At 41.9% G+C, this 13,670-nt stretch overlaps 2 protein-coding genes across 2 annotated transcripts; both read left to right on the plus strand.

Moving 5' to 3' along the window:
• The first annotated feature begins 227 nt into the window (after positions 1-227).
• mcm8 (minichromosome maintenance 8 homologous recombination repair factor) lies at positions 228-7,959 on the plus strand. Its single transcript, XM_034608050.1, has 23 exons — positions 228-336; positions 911-996; positions 1,174-1,317; positions 1,547-1,612; positions 1,721-1,803; positions 1,911-2,060; positions 2,214-2,311; positions 2,397-2,595; positions 2,776-2,861; positions 3,245-3,390; positions 3,600-3,674; positions 3,751-3,886; positions 3,990-4,020; positions 4,167-4,304; positions 4,404-4,464; positions 4,563-4,643; positions 4,943-5,138; positions 5,258-5,471; positions 5,557-5,766; positions 5,882-5,958; positions 6,038-6,227; positions 6,503-6,688; positions 7,844-7,959. The coding sequence occupies exons 2-22, from the start codon at positions 918-920 to the stop codon at positions 6,593-6,595; spliced, it is 2,553 nt and encodes an 850-aa protein (XP_034463941.1). The 5' UTR covers positions 228-336; positions 911-917; the 3' UTR covers positions 6,596-6,688; positions 7,844-7,959.
• crls1 (cardiolipin synthase 1) lies at positions 7,902-12,917 on the plus strand. Its single transcript, XM_034608049.1, has 7 exons — positions 7,902-8,464; positions 9,655-9,792; positions 9,998-10,127; positions 10,575-10,660; positions 10,787-10,855; positions 11,112-11,203; positions 12,418-12,917. The coding sequence occupies exons 1-7, from the start codon at positions 8,045-8,047 to the stop codon at positions 12,509-12,511; spliced, it is 1,029 nt and encodes a 342-aa protein (XP_034463940.1). The 5' UTR covers positions 7,902-8,044; the 3' UTR covers positions 12,512-12,917.
• Positions 12,918-13,670: the final 753 nt, after the last annotated feature.

Here is a 13,670-nt window from a genome sequence, read left to right on the forward strand (position 1 = left end):
ATAAAACTAGATAAGCTGAGTTTTCTGAATCTACGGTTAATATCTGGTGTCTGTGTGCATCTGAGTTATTAAAACACAAACATCTTCTTAAAATTAATATGTTGTGCCCACAAGATAATAACTTGTTCGGCTGTAGTATCTTTACTGACCGCTTGGTGTCAGTACAACGTGTTGGAGCGTAATCTACTGCAGGTAGAAGCAGCAGAAGAAGAGTGAGGGCGGAAGGAGGGAACTTTAACAGATGTAAACAAACATCCTCGTGTCACTAACACGACATTTTAATAACTTTATTCTTTATTTAACCCAAAGAGCTTTTCACTGGAGATTAAACAAAAGGTTCGTATTGCACCAGCGTTACTTTTAGAGGTTTTCAACCGACAACCTCACGGATATAACAGCGAGATAACAGCGTTTATCAGAGTTTATCAGAGTTTATCAGGTCACAACAGACTGAAGCTAATGTTAAGAGGAATTTAAAACAAGGACATAAAGACTTCAAGACGTTTTACAGTGTGTGTTTCAACATTCATTTATTACACCACTAGTTTCATGGCTGTTACGAACGAACCATAGAATGTTATAGACTCTTTATATTTAGATAAAAATGATATTTATTTATTATAAAAAGCTGCTGTTTATATGTTGAAATGTCATCATTTGCTGATCAAAGAGTTTTGACATTCACCTCTTATGACGGGGCTTTAAATTAGGGACCATCAATAAATTTGAATAGGAAATAACTTTATTGTTTTCAATAGCTTCCATGTCCTGTATTGTTCTGCAGCTGCTGTAGCACTTTGGCCTAAGACAAATGTCCCCATGGGGACAATAAGTATATTTGATTTGATTGATTGATTTTCAGTAATTATCACTACTTTTTGCTCTGTTGGTTCTTCTTGCTTTGTTTTAGGAAAACAATGAGTGGAGAGGGATCCAGTAGAGGCTCGTGGAGGGGTGGTGGTGGAGGATGGAGAGGAGGAGGAGGAGGAGGAGGAAGTGGTGGTGGTGGAGGATGGAGAGGAGCAGGAAGTAGTGGTGCAAGAGGAAGTAGTGGTGGTGGAGGATGGAGAGGAGGAGCAAGTAGTAGTGGTGGTGGAGGAGGAGGAGGAAGTGGTGGTGGTGGTGGAGGATGGAGAGGCGGAAGAGGAGCAAGTGGTGGTGGTGGTGGAGGAGGAAGTGGTGGTGGTGGAGGATGGAGAGGAGGAGGAGGAGGATGGAGGAGCAGACCATGGAGAGGAGGATCAGGGGGAGCGAGAGGTTCAGGAGGAGGGTGGAGAGGAGGAGGATCAGGGAGCAACACCCTCAGCGCTCAGAGAGGTGAGTTCCTTTCACCTTTTCATTTGACATATATCCAGTAAATGTGCTATTAGTTGGTACAAATAAGGAAAATGTGGAGGAAATAGCTTTTATTTTTTATGAGCTGAAAATAAATGAATAATATAATATATTAAATTAATATTAATAACATTCCTCCAGTATTTTATTGAATTAAAATGAAGTAAACATGACATGATCACTGTTAACTGACTGTCCTCTGTCTTCTCAGCTCTTTGTCAGACCACTCTAGATGCTCTGTGTCCATACAAAGGCTGGACACTCTACTTCATAGAAGGTACATGTGTTGCTCTGTTTCCCCTGATGATGTGTTGGTTACATATTATGTGATCGTCTTGTATCTGTGATGTGTGTGTGTGTATTAATATGACTTTATTATGTGCAGGTTTCATAGAGAGCTCCCCTAGTGTGGCGAAGATCAAAGTGTTTGAGAAATATTTTACTTCCAAGATTCACCTGTATGACAAGGTCTGTATGCATGTGTATTTTTTATTATTCTATAAACTCACTTGTTGGGTTATCATTTATTAATATATACGATACTATATCAACTGGGAGGATTTATTTGTGAACAGGATGAGATTGAGCGTCAGGGCAGTGTTCTGGTCGATTACGCCGACTTGATTGGAGACAAGACTGTGAGTGAAGCAATTCCTGATCTAACCACCGAGCTGAAGGAACAACCGGAGTTGATACTCAACTGTTTGGGGGTGGCCATCCACCAGGTACACACACAGATTTGATCATCTGTAAAGCAAAACTAGTTCTTGACATCTTTTAACACTATAACTTATTATTAGCAACTCTCTCTAAATGTAAAAATCCAGTGAAGCTTTAGTTTTTCTGTTTAGAGGTCTGTTTGTTTGTTTGCCTGTTAGGTGTTGGCTGTAGATCTGGAGAAACAGGCGGCTGAGTTGCAAGGGGAAGAACTTCCTGTTGCTACACCAATCATCAACATCCCTCATATTAGCGCAAGGTAATGCACACAGCGATGTGCAGGTACTTGTTTGTATGACGTGTGTGTGACTACTACAGACTGACACTGTGTTTATCATCCACAGGCTGTATAACTATGAGCCACTGACTCCGCTGCGGCTGTTGCGTGCCAGTGTGTTCGGACGTCTGGTGTGCGTGAAGGGAACAGTGGTCAGAGTTAGCAACATCAGACCTCTCTGCACCAGGATGGCGTTCAGGTGTCAGAGCTGTATGCAAACCATGTCACTGCCACTGCAGCACGGGAAATACGCTACACCCACCAAAGTATGCATCCACACACTTTGTTTGTGCTTCAGCATCTTTCTCTATTCCTATATTTCCATATTATACAAAGTTGATGCTGTAACACACATAGTATCTTGTGTCAGAATTTCAACATGATTATCTTCTACTATGATAATTTACTAATTTGTGTGTATTTTTTATATCTTTTATTTTATTCAGTGTATCCAGCCGGACTGTCGCAGTCGCTCCTTCACCCCCAGTCGCAGTTCTCCTCTTACACACACTGTAGACTGGCAGATCATCAAGTGAGTATATCAAACAATCACCAGTGAAAAACTATGGTGAGACATGGCCAAATAAAATCCTAGCAGCAGTTGTTTGTGTAGGTCGGACAGAACCAACTTATTTAGCTCCAGCAGTGATCAGACAAAAGACATTTTGAAGTTATTCTTTATAAGGAGGCACCATTTATATTTAAGCTTTGGAAAAAACAGAATCATAACTAAGGAAATGTGTCTATAATTGCTGTTTCTGACCGTTAGATACATTCCTCTTTTGCTTTTTATTTATCTGGTAATTAAAAGTGGAGCATTGTGAGAGGCCTAGCTTTTACCAACACATCTTCTGTTGTAAAAGCACATCTCCAACCCTTAGTCACCATTTCCTCTTCTTCTTTGCACTGCTTCAGGGTGCAGGAGTTGATGAGTGGAGAGCAAAGGGAGACCGGACGCATCCCGCGTACTGTCGAGTGTCACCTGACCTCCGACCTCTGTGACAGCTGCGTCCCTGGAGACGCCATCACTGTGGCTGGGATAGTTCGAGTTGCCAGCGATGGTAAAAACACACACATGCTAGTAGCTTATGTTTAAAGCAAGCTTTTGCCTTTTACTGGTAGTTAGTGATATAGAGAGCTAACTATCTGTTTTACTATGGTTTATAAACTACAGTATAAACTCTGAACTTGTACTGACGTATGGGCATTCGGGGGGGGAGGGCACTGTCACAGTGACCACAAACACAAATCACTCACTTATTGTTTGCAGGTAGTTCCCGGGGGAATAAGGATCAGTGTATGTTCCTCCTCTACCTCGAAGCCACTTCAGTCAGTAATAATAAAGGTACTGTTGCATGTCTATTTTTCTGGAGTTTGATTTTTAATGCAACAGAGCAATGAAGTGTCTTCTTCACGTGTAGGTCACCAGTCCAAGTCAGGTCAGGGATCCAGAGGGTCGCTTGAAGATCGTTCTGCAGGGGATGAGTTCACCCTGAAGGAGCTGTACGCCATCGAGGAGATCCAGTCACAGCCTCACCTGCTGAGACTCATAGTGCAGTGAGATATTTATCACCTGCAGTATCACCAGTTTACTGTGAAAGCGTTTTCAACTTGTAGATTTATTAGATTTAATAAACTCTGCTCTTCTTTCCTCTTTCAGCTCCTTGTGTCCTGTCATCTACGGCCATCTCGTGAGTTGGTCAATGCGATATTCCTTTTAACAAACTTGTCACAACTTATTTTCACAAAGGCAGACTCATGGTTTGTCCTTCACACCAGATTTTTTAATACTCTTGAATGAATCCTAAATCCAGTTCTGTCCTCTTGTGTCTCTCAGCTGGTGAAAGCTGCCCTGTCCTTGACGTTGTTTGGCGGCAGACAGAAACGCACAGACAAGAACAGTGTTCCAGTTCGAGGAGACCCACACATCCTGATGGTGGGAGACCCTGGACTGGGAAAGAGTCAGATGTTACAGGTAACAGAGGGAACGCAAAGCAAACAGTTTGTCATCTGCGAAGGCAAACTCAAAACTTAGATATGCATGTATGCACTGTGTTTGTGTTTTTCTGTGTAGGCAGTGTGTAATGTGGCTCCCAGGGGAATTTACGTTTGTGGCAACAGTACCAGCACCACAGGTAAACTGTCAGCTCACTCTCTGAACATGTTATGATATTTATATCTGTAACAATATAAGATGGGAGTATGATATTTTCTTGTTTACTTTTTCTTTTAGGCTTAACTGTGAGTTTATCCCGAGATTCAGGAACAGGGGATTATGCTTTGGAGGCTGGAGCCTTGGTGCTGGCTGACCAAGGTAGGACAGAGCATCAGTGCAGGGATTGGTGGAAAGTCTATTTAAGCCCTTTGTCTGTGTCTATAACTCATGTATATTGACTTATTGTGGCTTTGAGGTGATAACAACATTCAGAAATATTTGTTGATGTTATCTTAACCCAAATATTGTGCCCTACTCTGAAAAGATTTTATAGAAATTTTGTTTTTGCAGCTGGTGGAAAATACTTGCTCTTTTTCTCCTTTGTGATGTTTGTTAATAATTTTTTCATAATAATCATTTCCCTTTTTTTATTCTCTTTCTCCGTCTGTTCTCTTTAGGTCTGTGCTGCATTGACGAGTTTGATAAGTTGGGTCACCAGCAGCATGCTCTCCTGGAAGCCATGGAGCAGCAGTCTGTCAGTCTGGCGAAGGCTGGAATAGTTTCCTCTCTTCCGGCCAGAACGTCAGTTGTAGCTGCAGCGAACCCAGTGGGAGGACATTACAACAGAGGCAAGACTGTCTCTGAAAATCTGAAGTAAGTTCACTCAGCAGTCGCTCAGTAAATAAAGTTTATTTTTGTTTTGGTATTGCTGCAGGTATACACACTGTATGTCGGTGTAAGTAAAACTTACAGTTCAGTATTCACGTGTTCAGATTGGGTTCAGCTATCCTCTCTCGCTTCGACGTTGTCTTCCTCCTCCTGGACATCCCAGACGAGTCACATGACCGGCGCCTGTCGGAGCACGTCATGGCAAATAGAGCCGGAAAAGGCCGAACCAGCAGTGCCACAGTCACCAGGGCCGACAGCGGGCCGAACACCTCCATCCTCCTGGAACACTCAGACATGCCCCTGTCTGAACGTCTGCAGGTAAAAAAAAGATCATCCAAGCAAAAGATTTAGTAACCGTCAAAAAATCCTTTGTATTTATGTATTTACATGTGTATGTTTGAAGGTCCCTGCAGGTGAAACTGTGGACCCCATTCCAGTCTGCTTGTTAAGGAAGTACATCAGCTATGCTCGTCAGTACGTCCGTCCGGTGCTCTCTCCTGAAGCAGCAAAGATAATCCAGGTGTTCTACCTGTCACTGAGAGCTCAGGCACACACTGCAGACACTACGCCCATCACCACACGGCAGCTGGAGTCTTTAATTAGGTTGACTGAGGTAGGTGTGTGTCTCTGGCATCTGCTTTTCATGCTGCAGTTTCAGGTGAACAGAACTAATTATCCATCCCGGTGTTCCAGTGCTTACAGTATGTGGTTGAATGAATTTTGTGTAGGCAAGAGCCAGGTTGGACCTCAGAGAGACGGCTTCCCAGAGTGATGCTGAGGATGTGGTGGAGATCATGAAACACAGGTGAGTCTCTGACAAATATGGACCATACAATGTCTACTGCAGTTTCCAAAACCTAAGAGTGTGTGTGTGTGTTTTTCAGTATGGCTGATACATATTCAGATGGTCTGGGCAATCTGGACTTTGAGCGATCTCAACTTGGGTCGGGCATGAGTCAGCGCAGCGTGGCAAAGCGACTGATCAATGCGCTGCACGCTCACGCACAGAGGACCGGTCAGAAGCAGTTCGACATGCAGATGCTTCGAAGTGTGGCCGACAAACTGAACATCAAGGTGACGGCAATTAGATTCACTGACACACACAAAATAAACACAAACCCTCATTTACCCAGTTGGGGACAGGGACTTCTCTTCAAGGGAAATGTTTCAAATTAAGTGTAGATCAACAGAGCCCCAGTTCAAATGAGAGATATCACCATCAACTTAATAAAACTAGAATATTAAAACTCCACCAAGGCCCAACAGTTTATTTAAATTCTCTAGATCCAGATTTTGATTAGGATCTGCACCAAGTTGCACACTGATCAAAAACATCTTTTCCTTTTCAGGTGGTGGACTTTGAAGGTCTGGTGAGTTCCCTGAATGAACAAGGCTTCCTGCTGAAGAAAGGAGCCAAACTGTACCAGCTGCAGACAGTCTGATCCCTGACCACTGTACCAGGGGCAGAGTACCTGGTCCGCTCTGCAGACCCACTACAAGGTCAGTGTGGGGGATCAATGAAAAGGACTCTCTATAGAAAAGGAATAACAAACATGTGGAATCTGTTGCCCGGTTACTGAGATTTCTTTACACACAAAAAGCTTTAAAGTAAACACGTGTATGACAGATCTTGCTTGAGGGTTTTGGTTTGACTGCATCAAGCATCACAGTCTCATTTATCCTGATAGACAGGAACACAGAGCTTGTGTTATTTTAACAGTACATGTCGACTGTTTCATCTGCAGCTAAATCTTATTTTTGCAATATTTCCAATGTGAGGTCATTTTTATGAGAGAAATTCGGGTGATAATTTCCTTGTTGAGAGTTTTATACATGTTTTTCACACAGGTGACTTTTTGGATACAGTTGTAATATACTATTTATATGTCGCTGTTATTTTTATATATGACTATATTGTATGTTGTTGTGTATACTTGTGGTTTTCAGTAGCTTTCTAAAGATCAATATCTTTTGGAACAGGTACTTCCAGTTCAGTAGCTTAATCTGCCGGTTGTTTCTCATTCCGCACAAACACTGGACGATGGCACAATATGTTTTTCACATGACTTCTCAGCAGCAGTAATTTAAACGGGAAGTTACAGACAATGTGAATTTTACTTTCTCTACTCAAACTTCACACCTGCTCTGACGTGCAGATAAACTGTATTTACATATATTTAAAGTATTCTCCGGACATTTTGATTCTGTCTCAAGAATCCAGTATTTCTTGAGTATGGTGATCTAAGAAGATGCACATGTACAATACTTGCTTCACAGTTTCTCTGACTCTGTATTTTCTGATTACTTTCTGTATGAAATGCACTTTATTAGTTCACATGAAACATTTATTAAATAAATACATTCATTTGGATGTAAATAGCAGCCTTGTTTTGTTTTTTTACAATATTACAAAAATGGGTTTAGTGGTTTATAAAGTTGATTTAACAAACTTGATAAAATTACAACAAAACATGAAATATTTAGGTAAAACATTATTTTGTGCATCTGCATTTTACCAATAATCTTCCTGTAATGTAATTTTCGGGTCCCCTGGAAACATTGCTGTTTTCATGTGCATGTATTTTTTCTATTTGCACGTGTTTTCTATTTACATGTGTTTTATAATTTTCAGTGCGTTGATCTGTCTGGGCCACCGTACTTTACATCCTTCAAAATAAAGGTCCTCTCATTGTGTTGCTGTTGTGAAGGAGAAGCCTCGTTGGCTGTTTTACGACATCCTGCCGTGTCGGTTTCCGGCAACATGGCATCCGGCTGTGCCGCGGTGTGATCCTCCCTCCTCTGACCGCCTCTCTACCTTCATCATGGAACCGGACACCGGCAGCGCGAGGCCGGTGGCTCGGTAACGGAGGCTCGTGCATGTGTCGGTGAGGATGATTTGTTGTCGCGGGATCGCGGGTTTCCGCTGCGTGGTGTCCGCGCGCGGTGCGGTTGTGTTCGGACTCGAACCTGCGTCATGGCGGCTCTCGCGCTCACCTGTCACGGAGTGCGCGAGGCGGCCTCAGGTGAGCGGCGCGTGGCTCGTGAGGCTCCACGGGACGGACAGTCGCGCGAGCCGCTGGACCGGGCTCCTGCAGCCGGTAACACCGAGCGTCCGGTACCGGCCCGGGGCCCCGGGGCTCTACCGGGGAGGTCAGCAGAGGTCGGCGCTGATCTCCCGGTGCTCGGCGCCTCCTGAAGCCCGGGGGCTCTGCACCGGGAACGTGAAGGAGACACCGGGCAGCCCCCCCGCTGCGGACCGGCCCGAGGCCAGCACGGTACCGGGACAAGGACTGTTCAAGTTCAAACAGCTGGTGAGTCCCGGATCCCTGATGGACGTGCACCACACTGTAAATCAGCTGGTCCCGGTTCATGTGGATTCATGAGGGAAGGGTTCCTGTGGGGATTCAAGATCATTTATATGTTATTAATAATGTTTGTTATGATTTGGACACACACACACGTGTATACAAATAAAATTGATTTCAATATTGAATTGAGAAGAAGCTTTAAGAACTTTTAACAGGACATAAAAGTAAATAAGCTCTGCTACAAGTTAAAGCTTCGTATTTTATATTTAATTTAAAGTTAGAATGAACTGAAAGCATCAACAGTTTAATTGCTGAGTCCTGTCTTCAGTCTAATGTTAAATAATAGTGTGTTATTACTGGAGCCTGAACCATGTTAATGAAGCTGATACAAACTACTGGGAATATTTGGCTATTTTTTTTAAACAAATCTTGTTATGTTTCACTGAAATGTAATCTACAAATATGTTAGATATTGTTTAGTTTGCTGTTGGTAGTATCATTACTTCTAAAATAGTCTTGTAAGTAATTCTAGCTTGAACTGGCTTGTTCCAGACCTCTGGCTTTTTCAGATGAAGACTTTAAATAAATCAAATTATTAGTTTTCAGTAAATAAAACCATCCATTTCCTGCCGTTTGTCCCGGTGATGTTAAATGATCGTTTTGCGATATTATAGATATTGTTCATACTTTGGCTGATGTGACTGTGAACCACGTGTTGATGAAGAGAAAATGAAAGTCTATAAATAAACTTGGTGGAAACTGCAGACTCCCCCAAACAATCCAAGTGTATGTAAACATTAAAAAGTAAAGTATTGCTGTCAACACTTTATTCTGAAAGGAAGCTGGCATATAGAGTAACATGTAGTTCATATACTTGAGTAAAGTTAATAAATAAGTTTGTAGATTCATCAGCTGATATCAGCCCTTCATAAAAAAACAAGACAGAAATGTGAGGGAATTCAGAAATAGTTGCTGTTACATAGTTTGTCCACTGGAGAGCGCTGACACGTTAGATTTTCACTTCTGTGTCTTGTGTTTTTTATTAATTTTTTAAACCAGCGGATCTATCATCAACATTTTCTAACTCTCAAATATCCATATTCCTGAAAAATCCAGTAACAAGTGTTTACATTGTTGTGTTCTATCTGAGCTTGTGTTGATCTGTAGTAACACACGTGTGTATTTCCCTGCAGTACGAGAACCCGTGGACGATCCCCAACCTGTTGTGTGTGTGTCGTATCCTGCTGGCGCCGTACCTGGGTCACCTGATCATCCAGCAGCACTTCCACCTCAGTCTGGCTCTGTTCACGCTGGCGGGAGCGACTGACCTGGTGAGATATTTACAGACACACACACACGGCTGGTCCAGCACGAGGCTTCACGTCTGGACTCGGGTTTCCCTTTAGCAGCCAAATACATAGATGTTACTCTATTTTAAGTAAATATTCTGTAGAAACTTCTATACCCACATAAGAATCAAATCAATATTTCTTATTGAATTGTTTTCATCTGTGTGATTCTCTCTCTACCTTTTAGTTGGACGGTTACATTGCCAGAACGTGGCCCACTCAGAAGTCGGCGTTGGGCAGCGCTCTCGACCCATTGGCTGACAAAATCCTCGTCAGTATTATCTACGTCAGTCTCACCTACGCTGACCTCATACCAGGTACTGGACTCAGTGTCTTACTCACTACTTGTTTTATTACTTTATTAAATTTAAAAAACAGGGTATCACAGGTTCCTGAAAGTGTAAAATCCAATAGTTTGACTTTTCGGCCTTTTTTAAAAAATGTCTTGAATACAAGTTTGACAGTTTTGCATTATGAAGTCACTCGTATGAGGTTTTGTTAACTTCAGTCTCACTGTAAATGTGTTTTTGTCATAAAAAATATCGTCTCCACACACACACACATGTTACACTTGCTTGTACAGTTCTGTGTTGTCATTTTCAGTTTAATGTGAATAAATTGGACGTGAAATACATCTGAATATTCTGTCATACTGATCCTAATAACTCATATGTAGCTGTACTTTGTGTTTTTCTATCTTATTGCATTTCATTGGCAGTTGCAGTGATGGTAACTAAATGAATTGTCGTTTTCTTTTGTCTCAGCTCCATTGACGGCTCTCGTGATTCTCAGAGACGTTGGTTTGATCGCTGCTGTTTTCTGGATCAGATACAAAACTGTTCCTCCGCCGGTGAGACGCGGGAAATTTCACTCTTAACTCACTTGGACAAGTTTCTTTAATTGAATTTGTTTGTACCAGACTTTTTAAAAGTTCTTTACAAAGTTTTATATATATATATATATTTTTTTTTTACAGGTGACACTGGGTAAATTCTTTAACCCTTGCTACACAACAGCACAGCTCAAGCCCACACTTTTCAGCAAGGTGAGAGACACACACACACACAAACACACACACACAATGAACCACTCAGTGCTGTGAACTTTGAACATACTTTCTTTCTAACTCACTGTCAAAATGTTTCTTTAAGGTTCCAAGAATCTATTTTGATGCATTTGACTATTTAGAATATTTTTTGTTTTAGCTGCAAAAAGCTCCTGGTACATGTGTAACCAGTCTTTTATTCTGACTGTGTGTGTCTGTGTGTTTGTGTGTCTGTGTGTTATTGTGTGTCTGTCAGGTGAACACAGCCATTCAGCTCTTCCTGGTCGCATCTTCTCTGGCTGCTCCGGTCTTCCAGTACACAGACTGTGTCCTGCTGCAGTGCCTATGGTAAACCACCGTCTGTGACACACACACACACACTGGAGCCCCTCCCCCGACCTTAATATCCATAATGTCCTGGTGGTTCCAACAAGAACATGTTTATTACGTGGAGGGTTTTTTAAATGCAAATGGCTTCATCTCAGCCAAGCACGTAAATACTGTTTGTTCCAGCCGAGTGTTGAGGTTAAGTGCGCTGACTCATTTCAGACTACGACACACACACACAGAGCTGAAGTAGAAATCAGAGTCGGGACAAACATTCTGCGATGTCACCGTGACACACATTTTTATACAAATCCACTTCAGCCGATTGTTGAACTCACTGACACCACTGACGTTTGTGGTTTTTTCTACATTTTAACTCATTTTCAACCTCTTTACTGTGAGAATCACACTTTTATGACACATTTGGTGGTGAAATTTATTACAAAACTGCAAAAGCTGAGTGTGGTGCATCAACGTGTGCTCTTATTGTGGAAATTCTCTCTGCTTTGGTAATGATAAAAGCTTTCAGTCATTGATTATAACTGAAATTAAATCTATACACGTGAAACACCATATATAAGCCTGCTTGTTAACTTTCCATTTAAATAATGCAGTAAATTCATCATTGAACATGGAAGGAAACACTATTTTATAATCCTGTTTTTGATGAATAAATGAAATTAAATTTTTAAAAAAGATTTACAAAATTCCATCTCAGAACATTTAATATTTGACCTTTTTTGCAAAGCTGCTGAGAAATCGGTTCTTGATTATTATTTTAACGTTTTTCATATATATTTAAATTGCACAATTTAAAGTTCAGCAGTTAACACATTTGACAAATCAGTTTGAATGTGGAGGTTTCTGCTGGATTTTAAAAAGTCAATAATCATCATCATTAAATAGCCTGAATTAAGAATATGAAAAATGTCTTTTTATGCGGCCTGCATAGTTTGTAATGTCTCTGTGGATATTAATACGCTGTAATAAAACTACAACAAAGACCAGCGTGGATCTGATCACTGATTGTCTACAAGCCTTCGAGGCTCTTGAAGGTTATTTTCTTCTGATTCTTCATCTTGTCTTCAATTACCACTCTGATGTTCCTTCTGTCTGTCATGACACAGGTCTGGGATTTGATTGATTATGGTCTTTAAACGTCTTATCTTGTTTAAACCTGCATGAACCCTGGAATGAAGCTGTTGTTTTATCTACAGTTTGTGTTTACATTGCAGGTACGTGACGGCGGTGACGACAGCGGCGTCGGGCTACAGCTACTGGCATTACGGCCGCAAAACCGTCCAGGTGCTGAACACCAGGTCGCCGTGACGGCCGCGCCAGGAAACGGCCACGAGGCAGAACAAAAGCAGCGAGCAGCCGCTGCAGAGACTCTGATCGGCCGTGGCACAAGTCGGACAGACAGCTGGACGACTGCCAGGAGCACTGGAGCCAAGTCGCTGTGACAACCATTTACGAGTCGCCATGGGAACGACGCATGCAAACCGAGCGACGGTTGGAGACGGTTTTACTGCAACACACACACTACAGGAGCACCACTGGAGCGGCTGTGGACACGAGACACAACCAGCAGAGACCGACGTCAACCATCCACATGGTTCACGTCAGCTCATCCAGCAAGAGCTTTTATTTTGGTTTCTCAATCGGGAGCTGCAGTTTTCATCAGAGTCACATGATTGTCAGTTTTGTAAACCTATGATTAAAAACAATAATAATAATAATCTCTGGTTTTTGTTTCTGTGTGGGGGGGGGGGGGGGTTTATGCATGTGACTGTTCTGCATCAGACACAATCGTTTATCTTATGAGACACAAATCTGACAGCAGATCCATTTGTAATCATCAGTCAGAGGATTATAACGCTTGTAGAGATAAGAAAAGCTGACCAGGACGAAACGGGACGAGCACATCCTCCTGATTCCACAACAATAATGTTAAGGCTTTGAAAAATTAATGCTAATACAGTTCAAAATTATCCTTTTAGCAAAATCATCCACATTTAAATGACACTCATTAACTTGAATAGCGCCCAATAGAGCTGTTACCTCCGCCAAGGCCCGGTCGTCCTCTTCAATCCTGTCATGCTGCACTAAATTTAAAATCTCAGTACCCTAAATAAACCTGTTTTATTTATTATTCCCTGGGAAATCTGAAAAATGTCTCATATTGCGATCACTATTAATGTTTAAAGATCCAGATCTGTGCCATAATTGAATGTCCTGTCCTGAACCTCCTGCTTCCTGCCACCAGGCTTTGTGATGATCTGTGCAGTCGTTCTTTCAGAATCTTGTTTGCAAACAAACAGAAACTAACAAATAAACCTCGTCTGAGCAATAAAACCCAGATGCTCCGATTGACCTTTTTTCCCAGAAGCCATGTTGACATAAGAGTTCAACACAGGTTTTTACTCGGCACATTAATGAAGGTTCTGTTCTTTAAAGGTCGAACGTTAACTAAAAGAATTAGTAACAT

Source organism: Hippoglossus hippoglossus, chromosome 15 (genome assembly GCF_009819705.1).
Source record: "Hippoglossus hippoglossus isolate fHipHip1 chromosome 15, fHipHip1.pri, whole genome shotgun sequence".
Lineage (NCBI taxonomy): Eukaryota > Metazoa > Chordata > Actinopteri > Pleuronectiformes > Pleuronectidae > Hippoglossus > Hippoglossus hippoglossus.